We start from the raw sequence: 24956 nt of genomic DNA on the forward strand, positions 1-24956 counted from the left end.
TATTTGCATTAACAGCAGATGGATTGGTGCAGTTATAAATGGCTTATCTGTCTTACCTTATGAGTAAGAAGTCTATGCTCAAAAACCAACTGGTCATTTGATAAATAAAGTCATCCAGTTAAACTGAGTAAATTATTCCCCCCGAGTTAACAATTGTAAACTTCGGTGCCGACATCCATGCCCTGATGTGCGCATGGTGCCATCAACACTTCCCACAACAGATGGAGCTGTGTTCACCTCTGGCGGAGTGAACTTCAGTGTCAGAGGCAGGGCTGAGTCAGCCCGCAGGAATTAGGAAGTGTGTGTTTACGCCTGATTCAACGCTACATACGACAGCGAGCAGGAACAGAAATGTCAGCATCTGCTACACAGTCAGGTAGGTTTGATAAATTGTCTCGCATGTGGCGTTTCGGGGGCAGAAACCATGAAATAAGAAAGGAAAGTTAGGGGCGCGGCTCCTCCACGGTCGGTTTACGGGAAGCAGCAGCTGCAAAGGGCGCAGCCAGCTGAGGTGAAACGCTTCAAAGCTCAATGTAGCAGACGAGCTTACGACACGCACACCCGGCAAACAGGGTGGGCCTTATCTCTGTAAACAACTCGCACGATAAAGAGCAGACAGCTTATACATGGCAGTTATTTTGGGCTATAAGTGAATTTAAAAACTCGGTCCCTTTAAAGTGAGCACACTTCAGTGTATGAAATAAGTGCAGCGTGTCATGAAAACGTTTTTTTCTCTCTCTTGTTGAGCAGAGCTGAGGCTGGTGGTGCTGGGCCGGAGTGGGGCAGGGAAGAAGACTGCAATATGCAAAATCCTCGGCCTGCAAGACTACCAGCAGGACACAGATGATGATGCTGTCCAGGAGTGCAGCAAACACAGAGGGGAAGTCGCGGGCAGACAGGTAACAATAACTGACGAGTATGGACTGTGGTCCTTTATAAGTTCACCTGCTTATTTCTGAAGTCTGCATGTCTCTTTTGTGCTTTTGAAACATTATAGCCAGATGTTTACAAAATACAATACCTTAAAATATGAGTATAAATGTCAATAAAAAAACAAAAACTTTATTATCTATTAATGTGTTAATTTCCTAAACAGTTAACATTAATATCGGAGTACCCCAGGGTTCAATTTTGGGTCCTCTGTTGTTTTATGTTTTTTTTTTTGGTTAACTTTTTTTTATAATGGTGGTCATTGAGACTCAGTGTCTCATTACATAAGAGGCCTGTTTCAGACAAAATTATTACAATTTAGATTAAATATGATTTAGTTTTAAGTTTAGTCTATAAAGTAATAATTTACCTACATTTAGTCCACCTACTGTAACCTGCCAGATGTATGTTCATAATATGATTATACAACAATCAGGCATAACATTATCACCACCTGCTTAATATTGTGTTGGTCCCCCTTTTGCTGCCAAAATGAGCCCTGACCCATCGAGGCACGGACTCCACTAGACCCCTGAAGGCCTGATCTAGCATCAAAATGTGAAGGGGGGAGGGCTCTATTGATTGTTCTTCTTTGTCCAGCACATCTCACGGATGCTTGATTGGATTGAGATCTGGGGATTTTGAAGCCAAGTCAGCACCTCAAACTCATTGTGCTCCTGAAACCATTCCTGAACCATTTTTGGTTGGTAGCAGGGTCCATTATCCGGCTGAAAGAGGCCACAGCCATAGTTAATACTGTTTCCATGAAAGGGTGTTCATGTTCTGTAACAATGCTTAGGTAGGTATGTCAAAGTAACCACATGGTTCGCAGGATCCCAGGTTTGCGTGTAAAACATTGGCCAAGGCGTCACACTGCCTCTGCCAGCTCACCTTCTTCCCACAGTGCATCATGAGCCTAGATGTTCCTAAGTTAAGGGATGCGCACGCAGCCAACCATCCATGTGATGTACAAGAAAATGTGGTTTATCAGACCAGGCTACCTTCGTCCATTGCTCCATGGTCCAGTTCTGGTGCTCATGTGCTCATTGTTGAAGCTTTTGGTGGTGGGCAGGAGTCAGGACCCACTAAAAACTGCCACGATCAAGGGATAATCAGTGTTACTCACTTCACCTGACAGTGGTTAAAATGTTATGCCTGATTGGTTTACAGCTACATGCTAAAATCAAGTAGCAGGTTGCTGAAGAACTGTCAGCTACAGTGGTGAAGACGACAAACTGACCATCAAATTCATGTTTGTCTTAATGTTTGCCATAAACCTGCCATTGACTGCAGATGAAAATTAGTCTGTGTGGCATATTTACATGAAGGATTTAAGGGCTTGTGTTAATATTTTAAACATATATGTTTAAAAACATATAAACATGATAAATATTAAGGATCCATTTCTGGTTGTTTTGGCGACACCTGTGGTTACAATGGTTAATAACAGAAACATGTTTGTGTGAAAGAAAATGTAACTCCTAATAAATTCTCTCTCTCTCTCTTCTTGTTAACGTGCTGCTGCTTAATCGTGCAGATGATAGATGCGGTCTGAATTTTGTCCAGTGGCATTTCCTGTAAACACCTTCTTGCATGTCGACATCACTGAATCCTCTCATCTGAAATGCAATCTGATGTACTCAGACGCAACAATGAGCACGAATGCATTTAAAAGCCAGTTTGCAGTATTCATTTGAGTTTCTTACCTCACAGGAAAAAAGAAATGTGTGCTTAACCAACCAGGCACATTTAAATGATTAAGAAAACCCACAAAATTAAGCATGACTGGGTTTCAAAATTTTGCAAAAAAAACCAATAAGCAACTGTGAAACTCTCGGGGCGTATCTGCTCAAGGCTTTGGTTTACAGCGCTCGCACCAGCCAAAAGAAACTGAGCCAACAGACCTGGGTTTGTTTTAACGCGTTAGTTGTAAAATCATAGCCTTGTTATATGTACTCTATGGTGTGAAATCTTGATGCACACTGATACTAAATATATTCATCACTTTGCAGCTGTTGCTCTCATGTGGTCAACTATATATATAAAAAACAAACAAATGTGGTTAATAGGCTCAGTAATTCTACCATTAGCCTTCACACCAAAGCAAAAACAAACACCTGAATCTGCTGGGTGGTCAATGCAGTTAAATTTGTTTTACAGCCTCCAAGGAAGGCAAAGTGGATGATACTGCTGTGAAATGCTTGCCTAGTGTAATTCTAATATAAGCAAACAAGGCAAGATACATTTATTAGTGTGAAGGAACTGCTGACAATGGACAAGGACAGGAGGATGAAGGGGAGGGAGATTAAGATATACACAGGCTGTAAATAAAAGATGGATGTAGCCACTGTGGTTGTGACCCACATTTTTTAATCTTAATTTTTTAACATTAGGGTTTGGCTTCCACCAATGTTTTTTTTTTTTGTTTTTTTCCGAGTCAGAAGTGCCCGTATTAGGTCAAGATTGTGAATTTCTGTATCATAAGCTAATGCTAACAAGCTTGCTTGCCAACCTGCATCTGTAAACTGTATGAACAGAGATACTGGCTAATGCCTTGTAATAAACTAATAAAATACTCAAGTTTTACTAACCAAAACTGGAGTGCACACTTCTCGGACGGGCTGTGCCACACAGAAAGCTTTGTTATTTGTCAGATAAGCTATTAAAAACAGGCCAAAGGGCCACAAGCAAGAACTCAACTGACTAGCCTTAAAAAATTCAAATAGGTGGATTATACAAACATACAATTGTTATAAGGATGTGAATAAATGTTTGAGACCAAAACTGTTTTAGCTGTAAATGTGTTATTTTCATTTCTGAGTCGAGTATTTTAACAGCAGAGGATCGACTCGCTTTTGGAGCCAGCCTCAAGTAGTAATTTGAATTAGTTGTGTTTGAGCCCTGAGATTTGTTCCTTGGTTCCATAGCTTTCACTGGTAACAGATTGATCCATAAATCTGTGTTAAACTGGCTTCTGCAATTCAAATTCTGACATCTAAGAACAATTTACAGGTCAAAGGGAGCTAGCAAACTGCAGGTTGTAGTAACTTTCAGTGGATCAGCAGAACCACTGATGCTAACATGTAGTGGATTCTGTAAGGCTGTAATATTAGGGTTTGCTATAGAGTTAGTGTATTATTAAGACAAGAGTAAGTCCTAAACACACTTATAGATAAAGATGCAAAGGTATCTCAACAGTGCAGTCCAATGTAGTTCAGTCTTTTCATATTTTTTCAGTGCTTTTGTTTCCAACATGAAAAATGTGTTCAGTAAATCTCTGAATTTACTGACTTTAATCCTTATAAAAGTGTAAATATCCATGAAATTTGTGAAGAAATTTTGGAATTGCCATGCACACACAGACTGAACTTCATTCACGTAGTGAGTTCAGTTTAAGAATACCAAAGTAAAAAAAAAAATCTTTGTAAATAACAGACATTTTTTTAAACAGGTGCATTGTAATCAATTGTAATTGCTTTTTCTTTATGCTTCTGTCACGTCTCTGCAGGTGGTGATAGTCTCTAGTCCAGCCTGGTACGGTTCAGGTTGTAACTCAGAGGAAAGAAGAAATTACATTTCTTCCTTCATTGCCTCATCCAGCCCTGGACCACACGCCTTTCTGCTCTGTGTCCCAGCAAACCAGCCGGCTGATGAAGAGGCCAAGGCACTGGATGTCCTGAAGAAGCTCTTTGGTTCCTCTGCTGTAAGCAGAAATACCATCATACTCTTCACCCACACAGATGTGCTGGATGAGGACGAGCAGCTGGAAGAATACCTCGTCACATGGCGAAAGGACCTAATGGAGCTGGTGGAGAGATGTGGAGAGCGCTACCACACCCTGGAAGCCCGCAGTGGAGAACAAGATGGAAGGACATCGTTGGAGGAGCTGCTGGAGAAAGTCGAGCAGGCAGTTATGAAGAGTGGGGGTTTACACTTTAGCTGCCCTCTGTACCAGGAGGCTGAGGAAAGGGTGAGAGAGAGGCAGGCAGAGATAGTGAGACAAAGAAGAGAGGAGCTGAATGACCAGGTGTCTCCCACAGACTCCCAACTGGAGAATGAGGAAGAATTGGAAGAGGTCCGCGAAGAAGCAGAGAGGAGCATAGGTGACCTGAATATGGATGTAGATAGCATTTTTCCCTCTACTGATGTTTCACCTTCCACCTCTGCTCCGTCTTTCCTCGGGGGCTTGTGGGAAAAGCTGACTGGGTGGATTAGGTGGCTGTCCTCTCTGGTGAGAAGGGAGTCGCTGCTGGGGTCACTGGTCGGCCTGTTCGTGGGAGGGACGTATGGAGGTATGGTTGGGGCCACAGTGGGGTCTGTGGCTACTGAAGTGGGGCGAAGAAAAACAGAGAAAACTAAATGAGAAGCAATCTCATGTTTAAGTTGCACCTTAAAGCCACTCTACTGTGTTCCACAAACCACTGTATTACTGGGCTGTGGGCTTACCCACTAACACAAAATAACATGTTTCCCTGATTACAAATAATGCTTTATAGATCAGTTTTAACCCGTAAATAAGGACAATTATTTACGGGTTTGCTGGATTTGAAAAATCTTTCGGCTGGTATGTTCTCAAATGTAACTGCCGCTGTCTTTTTTGCTAGCTTAGTATTCAATATTGTCGGCATGACTCAGATCTTTGCCTCTTTCTGTACTTCAAGTACATGAAGACGCCATCTCGTCTGTAAACAAACCACTGAGTGGTAGCGAAAACTTGTCTTCCATGCAAACTGTGGGAGACTGCAGCAGTTTGCTGTAACCAAAGTAATCAGAGGTTTTCAGTGGAGCACTGGACACACCTTATTTCAACTAGTGATAGCACGCAACCTTCTGCAGCCACTTGCCAATTGATCAGGGAATGCACATTTTTTTCCTAAAGACCGTTAGTTATCAGCTGGTTGTGGAGGCCTCTGTGACTGGGACCTAACAGAGCATCCGAGATGTCCTGATGAATGCAGCTTTCTAACCAAGCTTGCTAGCAGTGTTCTTTTTTTTTCACGTTGGCAAATAGTTGGTTCTTGACACAGTGAAAAGACACATAATAAAATTTATTTGGGGGTGGCTGGTTCTGTCCAACTTGCCTTTCCTTTTAGCTCTATTTTTGATCTCCATCAGCTTCTGAGGAAAATGTCAAACTTTTAAGCTGCTGTGTTCACAAGCTAGTTTCTGACTTTGCTGTGTTTGTTTGTGTTTTCCCCTCCCTTTTCCCTCCCTTCCTCTGTCAATGAAAAAAGTCAGCGAAAACGTAAAAATCAACAAGCTTAAAAGAGTTGACCTAGAGTGCAGAGCTAGCGCTACACTAGCTCGTCAAACTAACTGCATCTAAACCCATTACTGTGAAAATTTTGAATATCCTTTTAACTTTCCTATAAAAAGGATATCATACAACAGCCAAATCGATTATTCATAACCTTGCAAGCAGCTCGTCCTTATGAGTGGACTATTACTGATCTCTAAAGAAATTATTTATCATTAAGTAACAACTCCTGAACCTGTTTTATGCTTTTTAGAGAGGGCACAGGGAAGGCTTGAAACACTTTTGTTAGGAGGCAATACCAAGAAGAATCCACAAGGTGGTGACATTGACCTTTATATAGAAGTTTGAAGTTTTCTGAGGTGAACTGAAAGATAATCATTTACTGCCTACCAAGCAAATAAAAGCTGCTGTTTTAAGTACACTCCAGTGTGATTTTTTTTTAATCTGAAGTGATTGTTCTTCACAGAGATGAGCTGTGGTTACTTGTAGTATGTATGTGTTCTCTTGAGATGCTTTTCTACAATGGCTTCTACCATACTGCAGATTAAAATGAATGGATATAGATAGCTGTGGTGCGAGGAACAAAAGCCCAGGGTTCACGCTGGAGCAGATGAGTCCCTCAGACTCTCTCAGCAGCACACAATGGCTTTGACACGGCAGTAATTGACACTCTTGCTTAAACCGTCCATCATGGCCCGTCCTTACATCTCTCTTGTTCACTGTTGCCTCTTGGTCTCTCTAAGCTGCCGGCGGCTCTGCCTCAGGAGCAGCTAGGCGTTTCCGAATGTGGGTGGTCCGGCCAGGGTGGGAGGGAGAGAGCAAGGCAGGGAGAAAAAGGGAGAGAGAGAGAGAGAGAGAGAATTAGCCCGGCTCTCATGTTTCCCAAAAAGAGAGGAGAGGGAGGGAAGGACAGGAGAAAGAGAGAGTGAGTGAGAAGCAGTGAGAGAGAGAGCAAGAGTCAAAGGGAGAGAACAAGCTCTGGGACTACATCTGTCTTCCAGATGTGGCCTCCTCTTGTCTGAAACGGGGAGGAAAAAAAGGTTTTAAAAGTACAGGAAAATTAGTGCTAAACAGTTTTTTATTGTTAGGGATTACACATACAGTACAGACTACAGCATACAGCACCAACTTCAGAACCCACTCACCAGGATATGCTTCTTTTCCCCCCTGCTTTATGAAACTGCACGCTAGACTCCTTCAAGTGAATGTATATGAAAGAACACCTGTCCAAATATTATTCAGTCTTAGTGGATACACACCACGGATAAGGCAGAGAGCGCGGAGACGGAGTTGGAAGTCTGGAGAAAAATTAATGAGAATTTTTTGGGAGTGTAATTATTATTTATTTTTTTTTGTTTTTCCAGAAGGATGTGGCGTACATAAGTATCTCAGTTCAGTAGCACTAATCAAGACCAGTTCCGTAGCTTGTGACGGCGGCCAGTATTAACTCTGGAGGATGAGACCTCACTGGGACAGAGAGGGGAGCTGATTTGTGCCTGTATGAAAAAAGCAAAAAGCCCCCAAAAAACAAGCAAAACATGTGAGGGGAATCAGCAGCGAGCCGTCATTGACTCACAGGCGGTAACTTCTCTGCTCCTCTCCCTCACGGCAAAAATGTTGCTGCGAGGGCCCTGCGGTCCCCCGTCGGATCCAGTCTGGTGGTGGTAATGGTGGTGGTGGTGGGGGAGGGCAGTCCGCTGTGAAGACACGGACGCCCGCAATATTTTTTTGTTATCATCGCGCCCCATGGCCTGGAAAAAGACAGCAAACCAAAGGAAAATAAACAAGATGACACACTCTTTCCCCTCACAGCACAAGGCCGTCCTTCTTCTTCTTCTTTTTTTACAGGAACAGCGCACGACCATTATGGCAAGTGGTTAAACATGTTTAAAATTTTATTTAGTTTTTTTTTATTTACAAATAAATATGACTGTTTGCCAGATTGTAACTGGAAGAATTTGTGGGTAAATAAAACATTCTAAATATATTTGACAAAAAAGCAAAAATAATTTAAGGTAATTTAGCTCTAATAGCTGGAAAGAAATAAAGTAGTACAGCAAAATTATAATAATATAACGTTCGGATAAAATAATCACACGAGTTCACAGAGGCTGTAAATCAGCTGAGTGCTTTTTAACCCACCAATCTTTTTCCTTTTTTTTTTTTTTTTTTAAACAGTGTGACCTCAGGAACTATCTTTCTATCTGAGGGCTGTTTTTGTGTGCCGGCATGCAGGGCTGAGGCAGCGAGCGGTGTCCGACTGCCGGCTCGCTCTCCTCCTCCTCTCTGGGTGTGCTCGCTGTGAGCCCTCTCATCTTTTTCCCATTAGTGCTGTTTTCATGTTCCTTCCTAGCGTGAGCATGTGTGGCTGCGATTGTTTACCAAGCAGTGCTCGCCCCGTCCGACTGTGCGTCTGTGTCTGTGTGTGTCCAGCGGGGAGTATTCGACAGCGGGTCCAGACTATGATAGGAAATAATCATTAAACAAAGAAGAAGAAGAAGAAGAAAAAGTTATGTGATGCTTCATTTAATTATTTCTACATTTTAAAATGTAATTACTGCAGTGTTAGAAATTAATTTTAAAGTGTTTAAATATGAAATGTAAAATTTTAAACAGTGAGTCCAGACTTTTTATTTTTCTTATGTTAGCTTTAAAATTCACCAGATGTTTTTTGACTGATTTCTAACATTTTACATATTTTCCAAACGCTTCTTTTTTAAAAATCATTTAGTCACATTTGTATTTAAACCATTTAAGCTGTGATTTATTACTTTTTACTAACTCTTACAAACTTAGTATTTTGTAGGTAGTTACAGTGAGCCGTCTGACACTATACTCATCAGCTATGCAATCTATTATCAAAGTCTTCCCACTCGGCCCTGCCTGTGGGCACATATTTGGGGAGCTATTTTGGAGTATTACCTAAATTAATTCAAATTTAAATGGTCAGAGCAGACTTAAAACATTTCATGTGATCAGCTGTCAAAGGTGCCTAAAGTGGTTGATCATTGTCTCTCAAAAATAAGGTTTAAAAAGGATTTCTCAAAGTTTTAAACTCTCTGAGTACCATGTCTCTCTCTGCCATTACAGACTGCTCTACTAACTGCAGTACATGAATATAGGCATTACTGAAAATCTCAAATATGGCTTATAAACATTTTTTTAAACTAGTTGAAATTTTATATCCAAGAGCTACGGGATAATTTTTCCCACCAATTATTTTTTGAAATGCATGAATTAAGGCTGTGCACTTAAATATGAGAGAACCTTCATGAATGTCAATTAGTAACACTTCATACCAAAACTGCTTTGAAAACCAAAAAAGAAGAAGAAATTAAAATGGCAGAAATAACATGGAAGACAAAGATGAGCTATTAAAAAAAGAGCATGGATGTCCTTTCTCCTAAATTTGAAACACTGCTGAAAATAGAAAAGCGTCTGTGCACTATTTCCCAGATGAAGTGGAAACTCAGAAATAGAGGCAGTGCAGCTGACACGAAGCAGCTCCCATCCATGATCTGACCATAAAGGGCCTCCAGCGCACAGAACAAGGTGTCAGCACAGACAGGAAGAAGAAGAAGAAGAAGAAGAAGGAAAGGGAAAAAAAACTACAACAAGAAAGAAGCCCCCCAGATGATATGAATACAAAATCACACGCAGCTGCTGTGGTTAGGGCTCTGATGGACACACACACACGCATGAATGCACACCAAAGCTTCTGCACGTGTACGAGCAGCTGACTCGAGCGGGAGGACAGCTCGGCGAATCGGCCGGAACGAGAGCCACCCCTCGTCCCCTCCGGCCTGACCCGAGCCTCTTCGCCCACACCCCCCTCCAGATGTGACAGAGGAAGATGTCCTGTGCGGACAGCGACTGGAGACGGGAGAAAGAGGAAAAGGGCTGAGACTCGGATGTGCGGTCTGGTTCAGGTTTGTACGCCCCGCCGGCATCCGTCTGTTAAAAGAGAACTTCCCAATATGGTCGCCACATTTGAGTCATTTATTTTCACTCGTACAACCTTAACATACGTTCTGACACTTGGATGCCAAAAAGGCACTGGGGCTTAACTAATACCCCGTGGCAACATGTCAGAATCGGATGACGATAAATGAGTTCCAGTTTGACTCAGTTCGCTTGCCAAGGGACAGATAAACAGCTAGTAGGAGGGTAAGGTCACGGGCTCGTGTGTCTTACAGGCGTGCGGATAAGCCTACTGTTGGGACACTTCAAAGGGAATCTATGGCATGACGGGAATGGTGCAAAAAGGATGACAATCAGAATGAGAAAAGGGGTGAAGTGAGCTATTAAAGCGCACTGCAGGAGGCCACGTTTGCAGGAGGATGAGCTTTAGGGAGCGAAACATCGCGGGATGAAAGAAGCAGAAAAGCCTGAGCTCTGCTGGTGTGACAGCTCTGAGGAGTTAGCGGCCTCACGCTGCACCTCCTGCAGCAGATGGGCTTTGAGGATTGCAGGAGGGGTTGGAGGGGGGCTTCAGTCAGAGAAGAAGACAACTCACTACGCGGAGCTGCGGTGCGGGTGTTAGATGGCCCCTGAGCGTCACCATAATTGATGGATAGTGTGGTCCACATTAAGTGACATGCGCCGTTGGCTGTAAGTGGGTGCGATGATTGGGGGCCTTTTTGAAGCTGGGGCCGCGGGCTGTGTTTGAACCGTCAACAGAGACCCCTATTCTCTGTAAAGGACACCAGCCTGTGGTTTGGTCGCAGCCTCGGCACAGGCCAAGCACACACACACACACACACACACACACACACACACACACACACACACACACACACACACACACACACACACACACACACACACACACACACACACATTATCCTTCAGTAGTATTATTGGGTTCTGGGGGAGGTGACTGTATTATTCCTGCTGCAACACTGACTTAATTCAAGGCAGATCTGACCCCGGCTCGTTCTCCTCCACTTCTGCTCTATTGGATCAAGTCTTAATCCTCCCTCCACCACATGAATGGGAGACGCAAAGAGGAGCTGCACTCGCTCCTGCCACGTACATCAAATGTCACTCAGGTCCATATGCTGTCATGCAGCTTATGATGGGTATCGGCGTGTCATATGAAAGCTAGAGGAGCTTAATGGAGGCCTAGAAAGACCAGAGCTGAAGACAGATACTCTGGGAGATTGGAGCCACAGCTCGCATTGATACAATGCGTCGTCCAAACCTGGATTTGATCTTCTGTGGCCTCGGTTGGTTTTTTTTGTAGGTTTTTTGTTGGGTTTTTTTTGCAGATGCATACAAGCCTGACACATCCTCCGCCAGGAAAAAGCCAGGGGAGCTGGCCCGTGATACCACTTCAGAGTCGAGGCGCACAAAACAATCTCTAAATAGGAGCGTCTCAGGAGGCACTTTACAGTAAGCTATGACTAACAAACCCAAAGCACCTCAAAACAACGCTGGGAAAGATCCAGCTTCCGTCGAGGCAACACGAGCTCCCGCTTCTCAGCCAAACACATAATAACTCCTGCTCAAGGGCCCGTTTATTGTCATATCTTTTCAAAGTGACGCCAAACCCAAAACACACTCCACTCACACACGGCCTTGAGCTAACAAGGGATGTAGGCGAGGCTTTTTAGGGCTTTTCCAGCGACTGAGCTCACCAGACAGCCGATTGCGGGGGTCGACGGGTTTTTTGGTGCGTGTAGCGGTCCAGCTCTCACGCAGGGGAGACGCAGAGGCCCTCAGGGCGGTGGGCGCCCCCAGAGCAGACGTGCCCTTCAATCTCCATCTGAAATGAGAGACAGGCCATTGGTGCGCAGGGATGGGCCTCTGATTTGTTCTGTGGTCCCTTTGAAACCATGCATCCTGCAGAAGAGAGGAGGGAGAGAAACAGGGAGTAAACATGACAGGCAGGATGAAGGGAAAAGTAAGATTAAGATGTGCAGCTGCAGTGGCTTTACTTCAGCCCAGAGAGGGCAGTGGAATCAATGTGGAAATGATAAGACAGCGAGGAAAAAACTGGGGATACCCCGCACGCACTAACTTTGGTTCTGTGTCTTTTCAACACAAAAAAGTAACATGATCTGTCAAAGGGAAAGAATACGAGCGGCTATTTTAAAATCAAGGATTTCAACGTCAAATAACAAATCGATCGTGTTTCTGAACGCTACAAAGGAACTAATTCAATGTCAGATGAACAGTGATCAAAGAAAATGCAGAGTCCCTCCCGTACCATACACATATACAAATGTGTTTTAGTTTGTGCATGGTTTGTGCTCAGTCATAGATCGACGTGGTGTGGTGGGGGGGCAAATCGTGAGAGAAACAGACAGATTGTGGTGGCTTTGATGTGCGCTCAGAGCTCAGTCAACAGAATACATGCTAGGTGGAAAGAACAAAAAAAAGCAGTATCATAGGACAACTGTCTCTCTGCAAACCACTACAGTGGGACGAGTGCGCGTGTGTCTTTCTGGCCTGCGCACACTCAGTCATGTGCGCAGGCTATCAAGTTGTCGATCAAGAGGAGCGATGAAGCAGAGAGAAACGTTTTCTCTCACATCCTCAAGGAGGGCAGACGACTGACACACACTTAAAGGGAAACAAAACAGCCCCCACCACATCTAAATCCTGTTGTATTCTCTTCTCCTCAGAGGAAACTCGTGTGATCAGATCTCCGCCACCAATATGTTCCCCATATGTCTAAATCCAGCCGCCATTTCTTCCCCCTTTTTTTCAAGAAATTTGGTTTTCGGGGTTTATGTGTGTTTATCTGCACTGTGCATCGTTCGTATTAAGGGGGTCTTTGTCTGTCCTTTTGTGAAAGCTGACAGCTCGTCACTTAGCACTGAATTGATGCGTTGCTTTCACATAAGCACGCACGCACAAAGACACACAGCAGTGTTAGAAAAACAGGCATAAATCTCTAGTTCAGAGCCCGTGTTACCCCCTTTTTTTTTCAGCAGAAAAACCTGAGTGCTCCTTTCCGACCGCAAGCTACCTTACTCTAATGGGCTCATTTAGACAAATTTATTTTGCCCCATTTCACTCTGTTATATATATTGTTAAATAGACTGGCATTTATGTAGAGCTCTTCTGCTATTTCTGGGCTTTCAAAATGTTTTTACACTACAAGCCAAATTCATTCAAATTCAGTCATATTTTCATGCAATTCAAATGTAGCAAATGTTTCAAATGTATCGACTCTCTGAATATTTTAATCAATATCTATTACATACTTTGTATTTTTTCCAAATTAGTTGAGATACTCAGAATGTGTAGAAAAGACAGATGAAAGTGAAGCTAATGTGGAAGTCTCTTAAACCTGCATTGTTGCTAGTGGTCAGTAGGGGGCGACTCCTCTGGTGGCAGATTGTGTAGAAAACTATTAGAAAATTAAATTTTCACCTTATTTATGGCCCTTCTAAATTAATTTGTAGTCTTAAGCAATAATTACAAGTTTCAGTGACTATGAATTTCATTTTATCAATTATGGTTCCATTCAGAGTAAAATAAATAATAAAACAGAGGATTCTTTAAGTTTTGGCTACTTTTTGATTGACAGCTCACTTCAGTATGAGGGATTGTTTCTTTACTTTTTCTCAGGCAGATCCACCCCCTGAAAAAAAATGAAATGAAATAAGATAGTCACAGACAAACTGCTCATCTCGAGTCCACAAACACACAGGTGGCGTCACCTTTCATATACAGTTCATGGACCTCACTTAACTACCTTCTTGTGGGACAGCGCCAGTGCCCTTGGGTGGGAATCTCTGGCATAGGCCCGGATTTGACTTGTGGCTTAGCAGTGCAAACAGATCGTGCCGATATGAAGCCCATCGAGCAAAGTCAGTGTTTTTTCAATCTAAATTCCAAGATTACTTCACTTTTAAGCACAAAGCCAGACCCCAGTCACAGCCAACATCTGAATACACCATCACTCACTGAAATATTACAGACATCAGAAACTCACTCGCAGCATGGATTTAACAAAAAAAAAAAGGGATTGTAATCACACGGCCCATCTCATAATTAACGGATGCTATGACTCAACTTGGTCACAGCATGGTAATTACCTCAGGAGGCTGTCATATTTATTTAACTAGGAAGCTAAGACTGCTGAAGTCCAGCCATGTCATATGTTAGATCGTGTCAGATTGAAACCATGACACATTAAGCTGATTTTCCCCCCTCCTTCCTCTCGCTCTGTTGCACCAGGGTGGTCCTCACTCTGGCTCCGGCCTCGTTAGTGTGTGTGTGTGGTGTGTTTTCAAGACTGTCACAACAACATGACCCCCAGAACATTTCAAACATACACACACTAATTCTGCTCAGACACGGGCATCTTGCGTTTCCAAATCTGCACACATGCACGCACACACCACAAAACCTCTGTCCTGGCTGCAGGGATAGAAACAACAATGCTGCCTTTGACACTGACCCTAACCTCCAGTCCATCCCTCCACCCCCCCAAAGCCCTCATCGCCCTCCCACGTCCCCCAGGCCTAGCGCTGGCCACAGGGCCAAAAATGTGATTCAGGTGCAGGACTCTGCTGTTTCCAATTAGTGGGGTATAAATTAGAATCACTCTCCCCTGTCCTCTATCCAAACATTGCTGTCTCTTCATCCTTGTCGACCCTACACACTTAACTCTGACTCTGACCTCCCGCCTGTATCACTCTGAGACATAAATTCACTTCCTTTATGGCTCTTGTCGGCAACCTCTGGACTCCTCTAACTCATGCTCAACGCTGTTAATGTGCAGTGCATTTGGTATAAAACCCTCCATTTTCAGTCAATGAGAGTATAAATCCCGAGCCATATATCTGACTTTGAAAGGAATATAACTTCTGGTTTTACTGTACTGTCTGGTTACTGTAACTGAGATATTTCACAGAAGACAAGGACATGCCCTGACATATGCACTCCACATTGCAGCAAGGCACGCTCTGATAAGGTTACAGAGAGATTCAGTTAACTTGTGAGAGGAAATGTAGACTTATTCCTCGACTTATTAGACAGTGTGTTTGCGAGCTTTTTCCTCCACAGGTCAGTCTGTTAAACTGAGTGTTATTATTCCAGGGCAGAGAGATCAGCTGCAGTGTAGCCAAGTAGGACCTGAGGTCACTCTGGTACTGAGAGTTCACATCTGTTCAAATAAATCCTCCACTGTGCCATCAGCAGTAAAAACACACACATGCAAGCTGCAGCAGAATGTAACTAAGCACATTTAGAAGAAGAAATCTCAGGCATACAAGCACATTTTGGTTAATATATTTGTTCACATATTTGCTTGGTGGCTTTGGACAGTGGAAATGTGATTTTATGCTAGGCTACTTGTTGTCCACAACAGTGTGTAATTGAGAGGTTTAGTAAAACTTATTCTGAACAACCTTTCAGTCCCACAAAAATATTTTTTGGACTATATAGTTTAAAACATATGCATAATGCTGATTTATATGATCAGCAGAACACAAGAAAACAGGTCAGCAAGTCAACAGGGAATACACTGTTAGCTAAGAGTAGCCTAATGGATAAACGGTAATAGCTAGCTAAAAATTAAGAGAGGATGAGAGAAAATGTTACATATTGCAAAAGCATGAAATTAATAAAACTTCAGAATATAAAACTTAAGAGACTGATATCAAGTAAACAGGGGAACTGCTGAAAGTGTTCAGCTAAGCTAAGTTAAAACTGTTAGCTATTAGCAATAGCTAAATAGCTGACATTAGCACATAAAAAGGTAATGGCTAAAAGTAACAGATAAACTACTGAAACAGCTAATATTACTGGATTTTGGTGTAAATGTGAACAATTAATAAAAGAGCTGAAAGAAAAACAGGATAGGTAAATGAGCTCGGAGGTAAATAAAACAGTAACATACCAATTATTATGCCAAATACTGCATTAGTACTCATAATCCAATAGGACAGTGTGTCCATCACTTATAACAATTCATCATAAGGTTGATATTTTAACCATTTCTTGCTAATAATACTAAATAAAAAATATATTTTTCTATCCAGAACTGTCACAAGTAACAAATCCCAGCACTGCATACACGTGGAATACACACGCTAACACTTTGGCACACGCTTTCTCTCAAAGTACACGACACCAAGAAAAAATAAAGAAAAATAACAAGCAAGCACCATGATAATATTTCATCATTCACTTTTTTTTTTACATTCCTGACTTTGGCACCTGTCATGTGTGTGGTTTTTATTTTTTATTTTTACAAGCTCAGGCTGCTGTTACAGAGAACACAGCACGCAGGAGCGAGGAAAATTTACAGAGCGTGTCCTCTCCGGGCCGTGCAGTGTTCACGGGGATCAAATGCTCCCAAGGTGTGGAGTGTGTGTGTGTCTATATAACTCTACATTTCTCTCCACTGCCACTATACCAGCACCAGAGCTGCTGCCCCCGCCTTTTACAGAGCCCAGGACCTCAGTGTGCCCTCTGAGTTTTCTCTTTATGAGCTCTAGTTCATCCTTCGACTTGCAGAGAAAACAAGAGCTGCACAGGCTTTTATAGGACTCCTGGGGAATACACAAAGAAAAAATAAATAAATAAAAGAGCAAAGTTTTTAGCAGGCAGTTAGAGGCTTCTGCACTGTGAAGGATGACTGATAGAAGAGGCTGAAGTGTTGGGTGAAGGATTAAACACAATGTTACCCCCATTTACCGCAGCCTCTGACCTTCAGCTGGCCAGATGATGATAGAAAAATGCTCCAAAGAGACAAAGCGAACCAGATGAAGATGAAGAGAAATAAAAGGCAGCCACAAGAAGGGTGTGAACTTTCCCCCACCAACACGAGCTCACTTTTGTGGGCTCCCTCCTCCACGGGGAGTACCCAAGATAAACATGCCTGTTCCTCTAACACCTTTCACCTCTCCTCCTGACCTCAGTTCATCCCACCTTTTTCACTCATCTCTGGAAAACGTTCTCCCCTCCACTCCTCTTTGTTACTTCCTTTCTCCCCGTCCGTCCAGATGTTTGGCCCAGTGGCAGCAGCAGCAGCAGCAGCAGTGAGAGCGAGGACCCGGGGCTACGCGGTGGGGATCTCCAGCAAGGATTGGAATGCTGACCCTCTATCCATCTCCATCAGTGGAGACGGATTTGTTTGACTTGAGATGTGATTGTGTTTTCTCTTCCCCACACCTGCCGCTTCCTCTGAACCATGCTCCCACCCACTCACCCACCCATTCTTCCTTGGACCCTCGCGATCAATTGCTTTAACTTGGCAAAACACTCGTCCAGCTGCTACTGCTTTTCCACATCTTTTATATTTTCTCTTACGCGGCCGGCCTGCCAAGTAAGAGTTGCAGTCGCATCACAGCAAGTTGGCGTTTTGACAGATATTTGAATCCAATGAAGTCATGAACTGGAGCGGTCCACTGACAGTTCCTGTCTCTTTCTTCTGTTTGTTGTCACATGTGCTTTGATTGACTGTAGTGAAAGCAGGCCTCTGGGGGAGTAGTTTCATTATCAGAGGCTGCTCATGTGGGATCTGCATAAAATAATAAACCTCCTCTGTCTTGTGATGGTGTTCTCTTCCCACCCGGAGCTGAGCAGGCATTGTGACTTTCAACAAACTGTGGTTTCTTGCAGATCAAACATTCCTCTTGTTTTTGAATTTATCATGCGGCAAACCCGCCCTCATTAGTCAATGGCACTCAGCAAGTTGTAGCGTTTAATTCCGCGGGGCCGCCCAAACTTATCACCCTTCATTTCAACATGGTGGGCTGCCCTGTTGCTGAAACCCTTTCAAGCGGTTCCAGACATCTGACAACAGCCACATTTATTTATTGACTTCATTTCGCTTACAGGGCAGCCTTTACAGCTCCCTTGAGTGATACAGAGTTAATGTAGAACTGTTCATTGCTCGTGAGTGTTTTTTCACTCCTCCTCCTCTACCGCCACCTCCTCTCCCTCCTTTTTAAACTGTTCTTAAGTGTTTAAACACGCGGGTAATGACGTGCTGTTGTGGAAGTGAAAAACCATGTGGGATAAAAAAAGAAAAACATCCATGTGGGCTTTTTCCCCCAAGGAGAGCGCGAACCACCGAGGACGGGATGAGAGCGAGGAAGGCCCTGTTAATCAAAATGAATGAGCACCTCTCAGGGCGCTTGTGTCGACGAGGCCGTGGAAGAGCTCTCAGCCCCCTTCGCTCTGGGAAAGTAGAGCACTGGGTGTAAAGAGAGATCCAGACACTGTGACCAACACAGCTAGTGGCCAACCAAACTCGTACTTCCTGTTTGCATGACCTTCCAGCGTCATGTAGACAGTAGGTCAGAATAAAAAAATATATTTTATTTATTTATTCTTTTAGAGTTGTTAAGCAGTTTAGACAAATCTGGATATTTTTCCCCCAGCTGTTTATTTTAATACTTGCATCTTTTTCAGCCATATACTACTTTTAGCTTTTTCTTCATTTATCTGCTTTCAGCTTTAAAATTGAACAACTTGGAGATAAAAGCTATTTTATGTTATTATTTTTAGCTAGCTGTCTCAAAATCTTTGTTAGCTTATCAATACCTTTACCAAAACAATTTTTTCAAATCATAACTTCTATTTATTTTTTTTTAATTATCAAAGCTGCTCATTTGCAGAAATGCGACTATAGCATCTTCTGATATTGAAAAGTACCATTGATCCAAATGAAATATTGATAAAGCCGGCCACTTAATTCACTTAATTAGTTTACTGGTTACAAATGTCAGTGCTTTGCAATAACTGGATTCCAAAAGTGTTGGTACTGTGCTGATGGAATCAAATCAAATCAAATAAATCATCACAGTCCCTGTTGCTTTTACAAACAATAGATGTCAACATTAGCTTAGCAAAGCAATTTTAACAGAGGGGAAAATATGTTTGCTTTATCCAATAGTAACAAAAGTCAGCTCACCAAATATTACATATGGTGTTCCTTAAGTGAATGTAAAAACATTTAAAACACAAACTGGGGATTTAGTTTACTGTTTGCAGTCGTTACCTTAAGCTAAGTTAGCTAGCTGCTGGTGATAGCTTTAGCTTGGACAAATGAGAATGGTGCATTTCGTTTACCCAAGAACAAAAATGTTAACAAACATACTAGCAAACATGCCAAAATTTTATAAAAGAAAGACAATTATTGAGTCAAATAACTATTTAAATGTCTAATTATAACAGGAAACTATTTATGTTGGCTTGTCTTCGGCTGACTGAAGAGAAGTCAACTTGGAGGAAGCTCGTCAGAGTTTAATAACCTAAGACTGCCAAATATTAAAAATGATTTTGAGTTAATTAAGTACATCTTGGTAAGACGAGCCACAGCTGCAGAGAGCTTGGATAGCAATGAAGAAAATTGTTGTTACTGAGAAAATAAAAGTGGCTTGATCACAGGTCCTTGAGGTGCTCCAAACTGAACTGCTTCCTGCTGACCATCATACAGAGCTAAACCAGAATACGGCTCGTCATTAAATTGCCATTAGTAAGAAGCAACCATTTCTGCTTTCATAGATAGCATTTTTGCAGCAGAGAATCAGCTGTAGCTGTTTTTAATCGAAAGGAATTTAAGACAAGACAAAATAAACACAAGTGAAGTACGAGCTACAGTTTTTTAGCCAAGATAGTACGACAAAAAAATATGAGCAAAAAGGAAATCGCATTAACTTGGAATAAAAGAGGAGACATTAAAGTCGTCATTTCATTAAAAGAGCCATAATTATTGGTGGCTACAGCTTACATAACCCTACAGTTATTATTGCATAGCAGCCTTCAGCCTTTTGAGGATTATCATGTTTTTGCTGTTTTTCCCTTTTTAGCTGATTGAATTTAGGCCCTCTCTGTCTCCTCTCCCTACTGTTGCTCCTACCGCGTTTCACAGAATGCCTTCAACTCAGCAGCTTTTTCAAATTTGGGGCTTGTGACACTCAGCCAAAAGCCGCAAATTACCCCCCTCTAGCAGCAGCGAATTAGGAACAATTTTGTGTTAGCTATAAAAAAGCGAGGGAGAGAGAGAGAAGTGAGGGGAAAATATAGCTTACACCAGGGACCACCAACAGAGGCAACATGGGATGAGCGGCTCGTCGGCCGACAGTTTGGGTGGCAGGGCGGTGCTAGAAAGCAGCCTCAGTGATCTTCAGAGCAATCAATCCTATCATATCACATCTACATAGTACGGCACAACATCCATTACCAAACACAAAGGCCTGAATTAGTGGATTTATGTTGCTGTTACAGGATGTTTGCAGGCCTGTGAATTGGCTTTACAGTTCCCTGAGCACACAGAGACCTGCAGCAATGACACTGACAGCCTCACAGCACCTTACGGCACCTTACAGCCTTATTCACTCCAGCGACACCGAAGGGGAAAGGATCCATATGAGGTGACAATTCACCACCTGGAATTTTCATTCTCCCTTTCGAAGAGGGTGGGATTTTTGATTTCCCTCCACTATGCGGTTGGTCCTCAACTCAGGGCATTAATGTAAAAAGGGGGTCTTTTTCTTGTTTCTTACAAAGCGTGAGGTTTGGCATGCCCACTTAATCTGCTTCCCTTGAGCCAATCCATGTTTTTCCCATTCTGGCACCCTTTTCTACTCCCTTTTAAAATCCATTTCCAAGTTGTAATATGCCACTGCAGACGTTATTGAAGGGAGGAAAAACCAAATGTAATGGGGGAGAGCGGTATAGAGAAAAAGAGCAGACGGAGAGGGAGAAAGAGAGGTTTCCAACTATTAACTGGCTAGCGTACCCTGCTCTTCATAGCGATGCCTGGTGTGGAAGGCAGACCACTTTGTCTTCCACGGAGATCAGACAGAGCGGGCGGGCTGCAGCTAGGTTGGGGTTACTGACTCTCATTAGGTTTACACCGACCACCGGGACTCTGACTGCGCGACTGTAACATGAGCCTGCACGGTTATAACCTGACCCCTCTCTGACACACCTTAGCCCTGATGTTAATTGTGCTTCCTGCTCCCTTTTTTTGATTAAATGACACCGAGTCTTTAAGTCTTTGTTTGTACGGCTAATGGCTCTCATTTAGTGCAGTAAGTGGTTCAGGGGCTGTTGTGGGTGACATCACACTGATCTGAGGCCTGTAAAGGGTGAGCGTTTCTCGTGGTAAGCTGACTTCTACCTGCAGCGCATACCTCACACGCTGACGCCAAGCCGGCACGTGTTGCTTCAGACACACACCAAAAAAAAAAAAACATTGGAGAGGGTAATGCCAAGCTGCATGGGCAGGGCAAGGGCATGAGGCCGCCAGCTGGGGAACAGAAGGGCACCAGGAAGGTTGAGAGCAGCACAGGAGGGAGCAAGGCCAAGACCGAGTGCCACCCAGTGAAGCACAGATCGAGTGCTTTGCAGATTTTTTTGGTTTTTTTGAGAACAGATGTGGTAAAAAAGAAAAAGAACGATCTATGTACTGTATAATCCTGAACGCAACTGTGGATTTTCTCAAGATGCCTAATGGGGCAGTGCATTTCCTCCAGATTTTGGCTGACGGAGACAAGCCGAGGTCTGAGGGTAGGAAGAGAATATCTCAGAGGTTTAACATACTTTGGTTTATTTGGAAGTTATTAAACTACAGCGTCCGAGTTTAGCAAGTAACCTAAAGTATTTGAATAAGTCTGTGCTTCAAGGGATCGTTCACTTGCTGTTTGTTTTTCTACCTCTGTGTTTCTCCATCCTTTCCTCTTCTCATTCTGATTTTTATTGTCCCGCCACCCCCCTCGACTCACCCACCCCCAGCTGTAGATCTTTTACTCTTTATTTTCTCCCACTCCCTGTGAGCGCGTGGCTGAGGTGTGAGATCATTCTCCTTCTGGGTGGCTTTCCTGCTATATGTCACTGTCATCTGTTGGCACTGAGGCTCGAGGGGGGGTCCCTTTTCCAAAAACACACCGCACTCCGCTTCACCACCCTGAGCATAATAAATTCTTGGGCACGAGACTGGAGAGGGGTGTACCAGCGGAGCAGTGCGTTTTACTGGGCTTGGCTGGGTAACACAAAGACCGGTGAAAGAGAGAGAGAGAGAAAAGGCAGCAAAAGAAGGGTGGAAGATTTATAATTGAATAACTCCCTGAAGCAGGGCAGCGGGGATTGGCCCTGCCAGGAAAAGCAAACGCCAAGGAGCGAGCAAGGCCCGTGGAAGTCAGCCATTAAAGTGAGAGGAGAGAAAACCTCAGCTGTGATCCGCTTCAGCAGAAAGGTGTGAGATTTACTAATGATAACTGAAAAACCACAGCACCTAGTAGCCATTCTGTTCACCCCACTCTGAATCTGCACGAAAGAAAAAAACAAAACTCAAAACACCCCAGTGAAATAACACAAATCACTGACCACTTTATCTGCAACAGTGGATCTACCCGACGCAGAGTTTACATGGCTACGGGGGTAACATTTCCCAAATTAGGTCAATTTGAGCTCATATTTACACTAAAACAAGCGACCCTTGGAAAGAACTCGCACAAGATGAAGGGCACGTTTTGATCCGGCGATCTGACAGAAATATGAAATATAACACTAACGTCGGTTCAACGTGTTCATCCATAGTGAAATTAACCCACTGCAGCCCAAATTCGGACACTTTCTTAACCCACGACTCGTAGGCAGCCTCTTAATAAAGACGCTTATTAAAAGAAACAGCACAGTGTAGGGCAAGAAAAATATTCAAGGGGAATTTATTTCAAATTACGCATTTCAAACAACACAGTCGCATTGTTTTTCCTGTCCTGGCTGAACTCGCAGGGGCTGTCCCAGAATGCACCGCTCACCCCGCTTTCGCTGTGTGGAAGGAGAAGAAGCGAAGGCAGCGAGGCGGGGTGCTCCGCCAATGAGTTTATCTTGCCTGTTTGGCTTGGCGTTTGAGAGCGGAGAACGAAAGCAGGGTACGGCCATGCTGTCAGGCATGAATGGAGTTCTGACCGAATCGACTCACTTTTCCCAGAGAAGCGAGCTCCGCATCAGATACGAGCCGAGATAGCTCCCGACTGGTCATCGGCGTGGAACTGAGCGGAAACTCCTCCGCAGCTGGTGCGACAAGGCACGCAACCGCTGACACGCTGTCACATAGCTGCACATCCACTTATGTGATGAATCATCTTAACATGACACTGATTTAAGTTCTCTGTGGTCCCGTTTAGGGTGCGAAACTCAATCCCCTTGTTTCATAACTCAGAATGACTTTGCAGATTGTATTTAACTCTGAGGTGACCTTATAAAAAGACAGAAAAGAGAGAGAGAAAGGTCTGGCTGAAAGTGGGAAAATCTTGCTGTTAATGATTGAAAAAAAAGAGGTATTACTCGTAGCACGAGTGAAGACTTAATAAAACATGTCACACTTAATGACGCACAAAGGGGAAAAAAGGAGAGTAAAAAAGACTTTAAGAACTGCACTGGCAACTTTTACCTCCCTCAGTATGGAAAACCGATGTGTGTGCACATGAGTATGAGCCCGGGGTGTCTGAATTGCTTATTTTATCAGGTGCACTGGTGCTCTCCCTCCAAAAAAGAAAAAAGAAAAAAGAAAGTAAAAGACCCTGACTCTTTCTTCCTGGCTGCCAATCAGTCTCTGTGACAGCGTTTGTCTGCTTCACTTTTCTGTTTGGCTCCCCACCAGCAGAACAAGCTTGTTATAAGAAAATGATTTCATGGGGTTATTAGCGTTTCTGTGCCTTAGTCATACCTACAGGAAAAGAATGAGTGTGCGCACACATTCGGGCAGTAAATAAATAAAACTAGAGTAAGAGTAAAAAGGTTTGCACATCCACCCTGGAGCCTGAAGAAGATCCTTTTATGAATGAAGCGCTCCCTTTACAAAAACAGTGTAAGCATTCAATTATTATGCTGGAGCTACTTATGGTTCAGACTACATTTTAGTTCCCTTATCCTTGTAGTCATATAACAATAGAGTTCAGTGAACATACTAAGCATGCGTGTGGCTGTTTATAAGCTGCATCAGTACCTTCTGTGCGAAACAAAAGTGCATAATAAAGACCCTGTGTTAGCACTTTTGAAGAGTCACCACACTCTAGTAGAGCACAGCACTATTAGAAGCAAAGCACAGATGCTGACTAAAAGTATATATGTGCAGCTGCACGTTTAGCTTTCCAATCAGATAAGTTCTAATAGCAAAAGAGGGCCCCGGTGCATGATAGGAATCTTATGATGGATTAGCTGAACCACAGCTCTTGCCACACTGTTTAAGATTAGCACCAGAAATATTAGACATTTGGTTATAAGAGGAAAAAAAGACAGAAAGAAAAAGCAAAAAACAAAACCTCAGTACAGATTGAATTAAATCTGATCATCCCAAAATGGTAAGACATTTCCTGAATGGAGTGCAGAGAAAGAGGAAGACATGCAGCGCAAGCATGTGCTCTTCCTTTAGGAGTGGGCAGCTTAACACCTCGCCATCAGGTAACAATCTTTTTATTTGTTTCAGTCCCTCGCTGGGTGCCAAAGCCTGCTAAAGGACTAAGTATGTGGTGCAATCCATCAGCCCCGTCCAGGAGCTTCAGCGTGGTAATCCATCTAAAGCAGAGTCAGAATAGAATTAAATAAATACTTCCATGCTCTGCAACCCCCGAATTATTTTACTACTGTCATTCTCACTACGAGGCAGTGCCGCGTGCACTTAAATGAAAAGGAAAGGGGAAAATAAATCAGATAATTTGAAATAGCAGAAAATGAGCAGAAATACATATTTTTAGATTTATTCTGTGTACGCGCAGATTGAATCACAGCGTTTCTGCTCAAGCAGAAAGACTGATATATTTATTTTAGCCTCAGATTGGGGTTGATTTAA

At 43.1% G+C, this 24956-nt stretch overlaps 1 protein-coding gene and 1 long non-coding RNA gene across 2 annotated transcripts in view; one reads left to right on the top strand and one right to left on the bottom strand.

Moving 5' to 3' along the window:
- The first annotated feature begins 245 nt into the window (after positions 1-245).
- Positions 246-6580, top strand: LOC308410832 (GTPase IMAP family member 7). Its single transcript, XM_080904480.1, has 3 exons — positions 246-376; positions 751-899; positions 4439-6580. Exons 1-3 carry the CDS (start codon positions 352-354, stop codon positions 5291-5293), a joined length of 1029 nt encoding a protein of 342 aa, XP_080760606.1. The 5' UTR covers positions 246-351; the 3' UTR covers positions 5294-6580.
- A 157-nt stretch (positions 6581-6737) lies between these two features.
- LOC308410833 overlaps positions 6738-24956 on the bottom strand; it is a 70439-nt gene continuing 52220 nt past the window's right edge. The window contains exons 3-6 of the long non-coding RNA XR_013974272.1: positions 11827-12031; positions 8570-8647; positions 7764-7938; positions 6738-6957 (exon numbers count right to left, since the gene is read on the bottom strand). This is a non-coding gene — a long non-coding RNA (uncharacterized lncRNA). The remainder of the gene's footprint in view (positions 6958-7763; positions 7939-8569; positions 8648-11826; positions 12032-24956) is intronic.

The sequence above is a fragment of the Rhamphochromis sp. 'chilingali' genome (genome assembly GCF_963969265.1).
Source record: "Rhamphochromis sp. 'chilingali' genome assembly, chromosome: 15".
NCBI lineage: Eukaryota > Metazoa > Chordata > Actinopteri > Cichliformes > Cichlidae > Rhamphochromis > Rhamphochromis sp. 'chilingali'.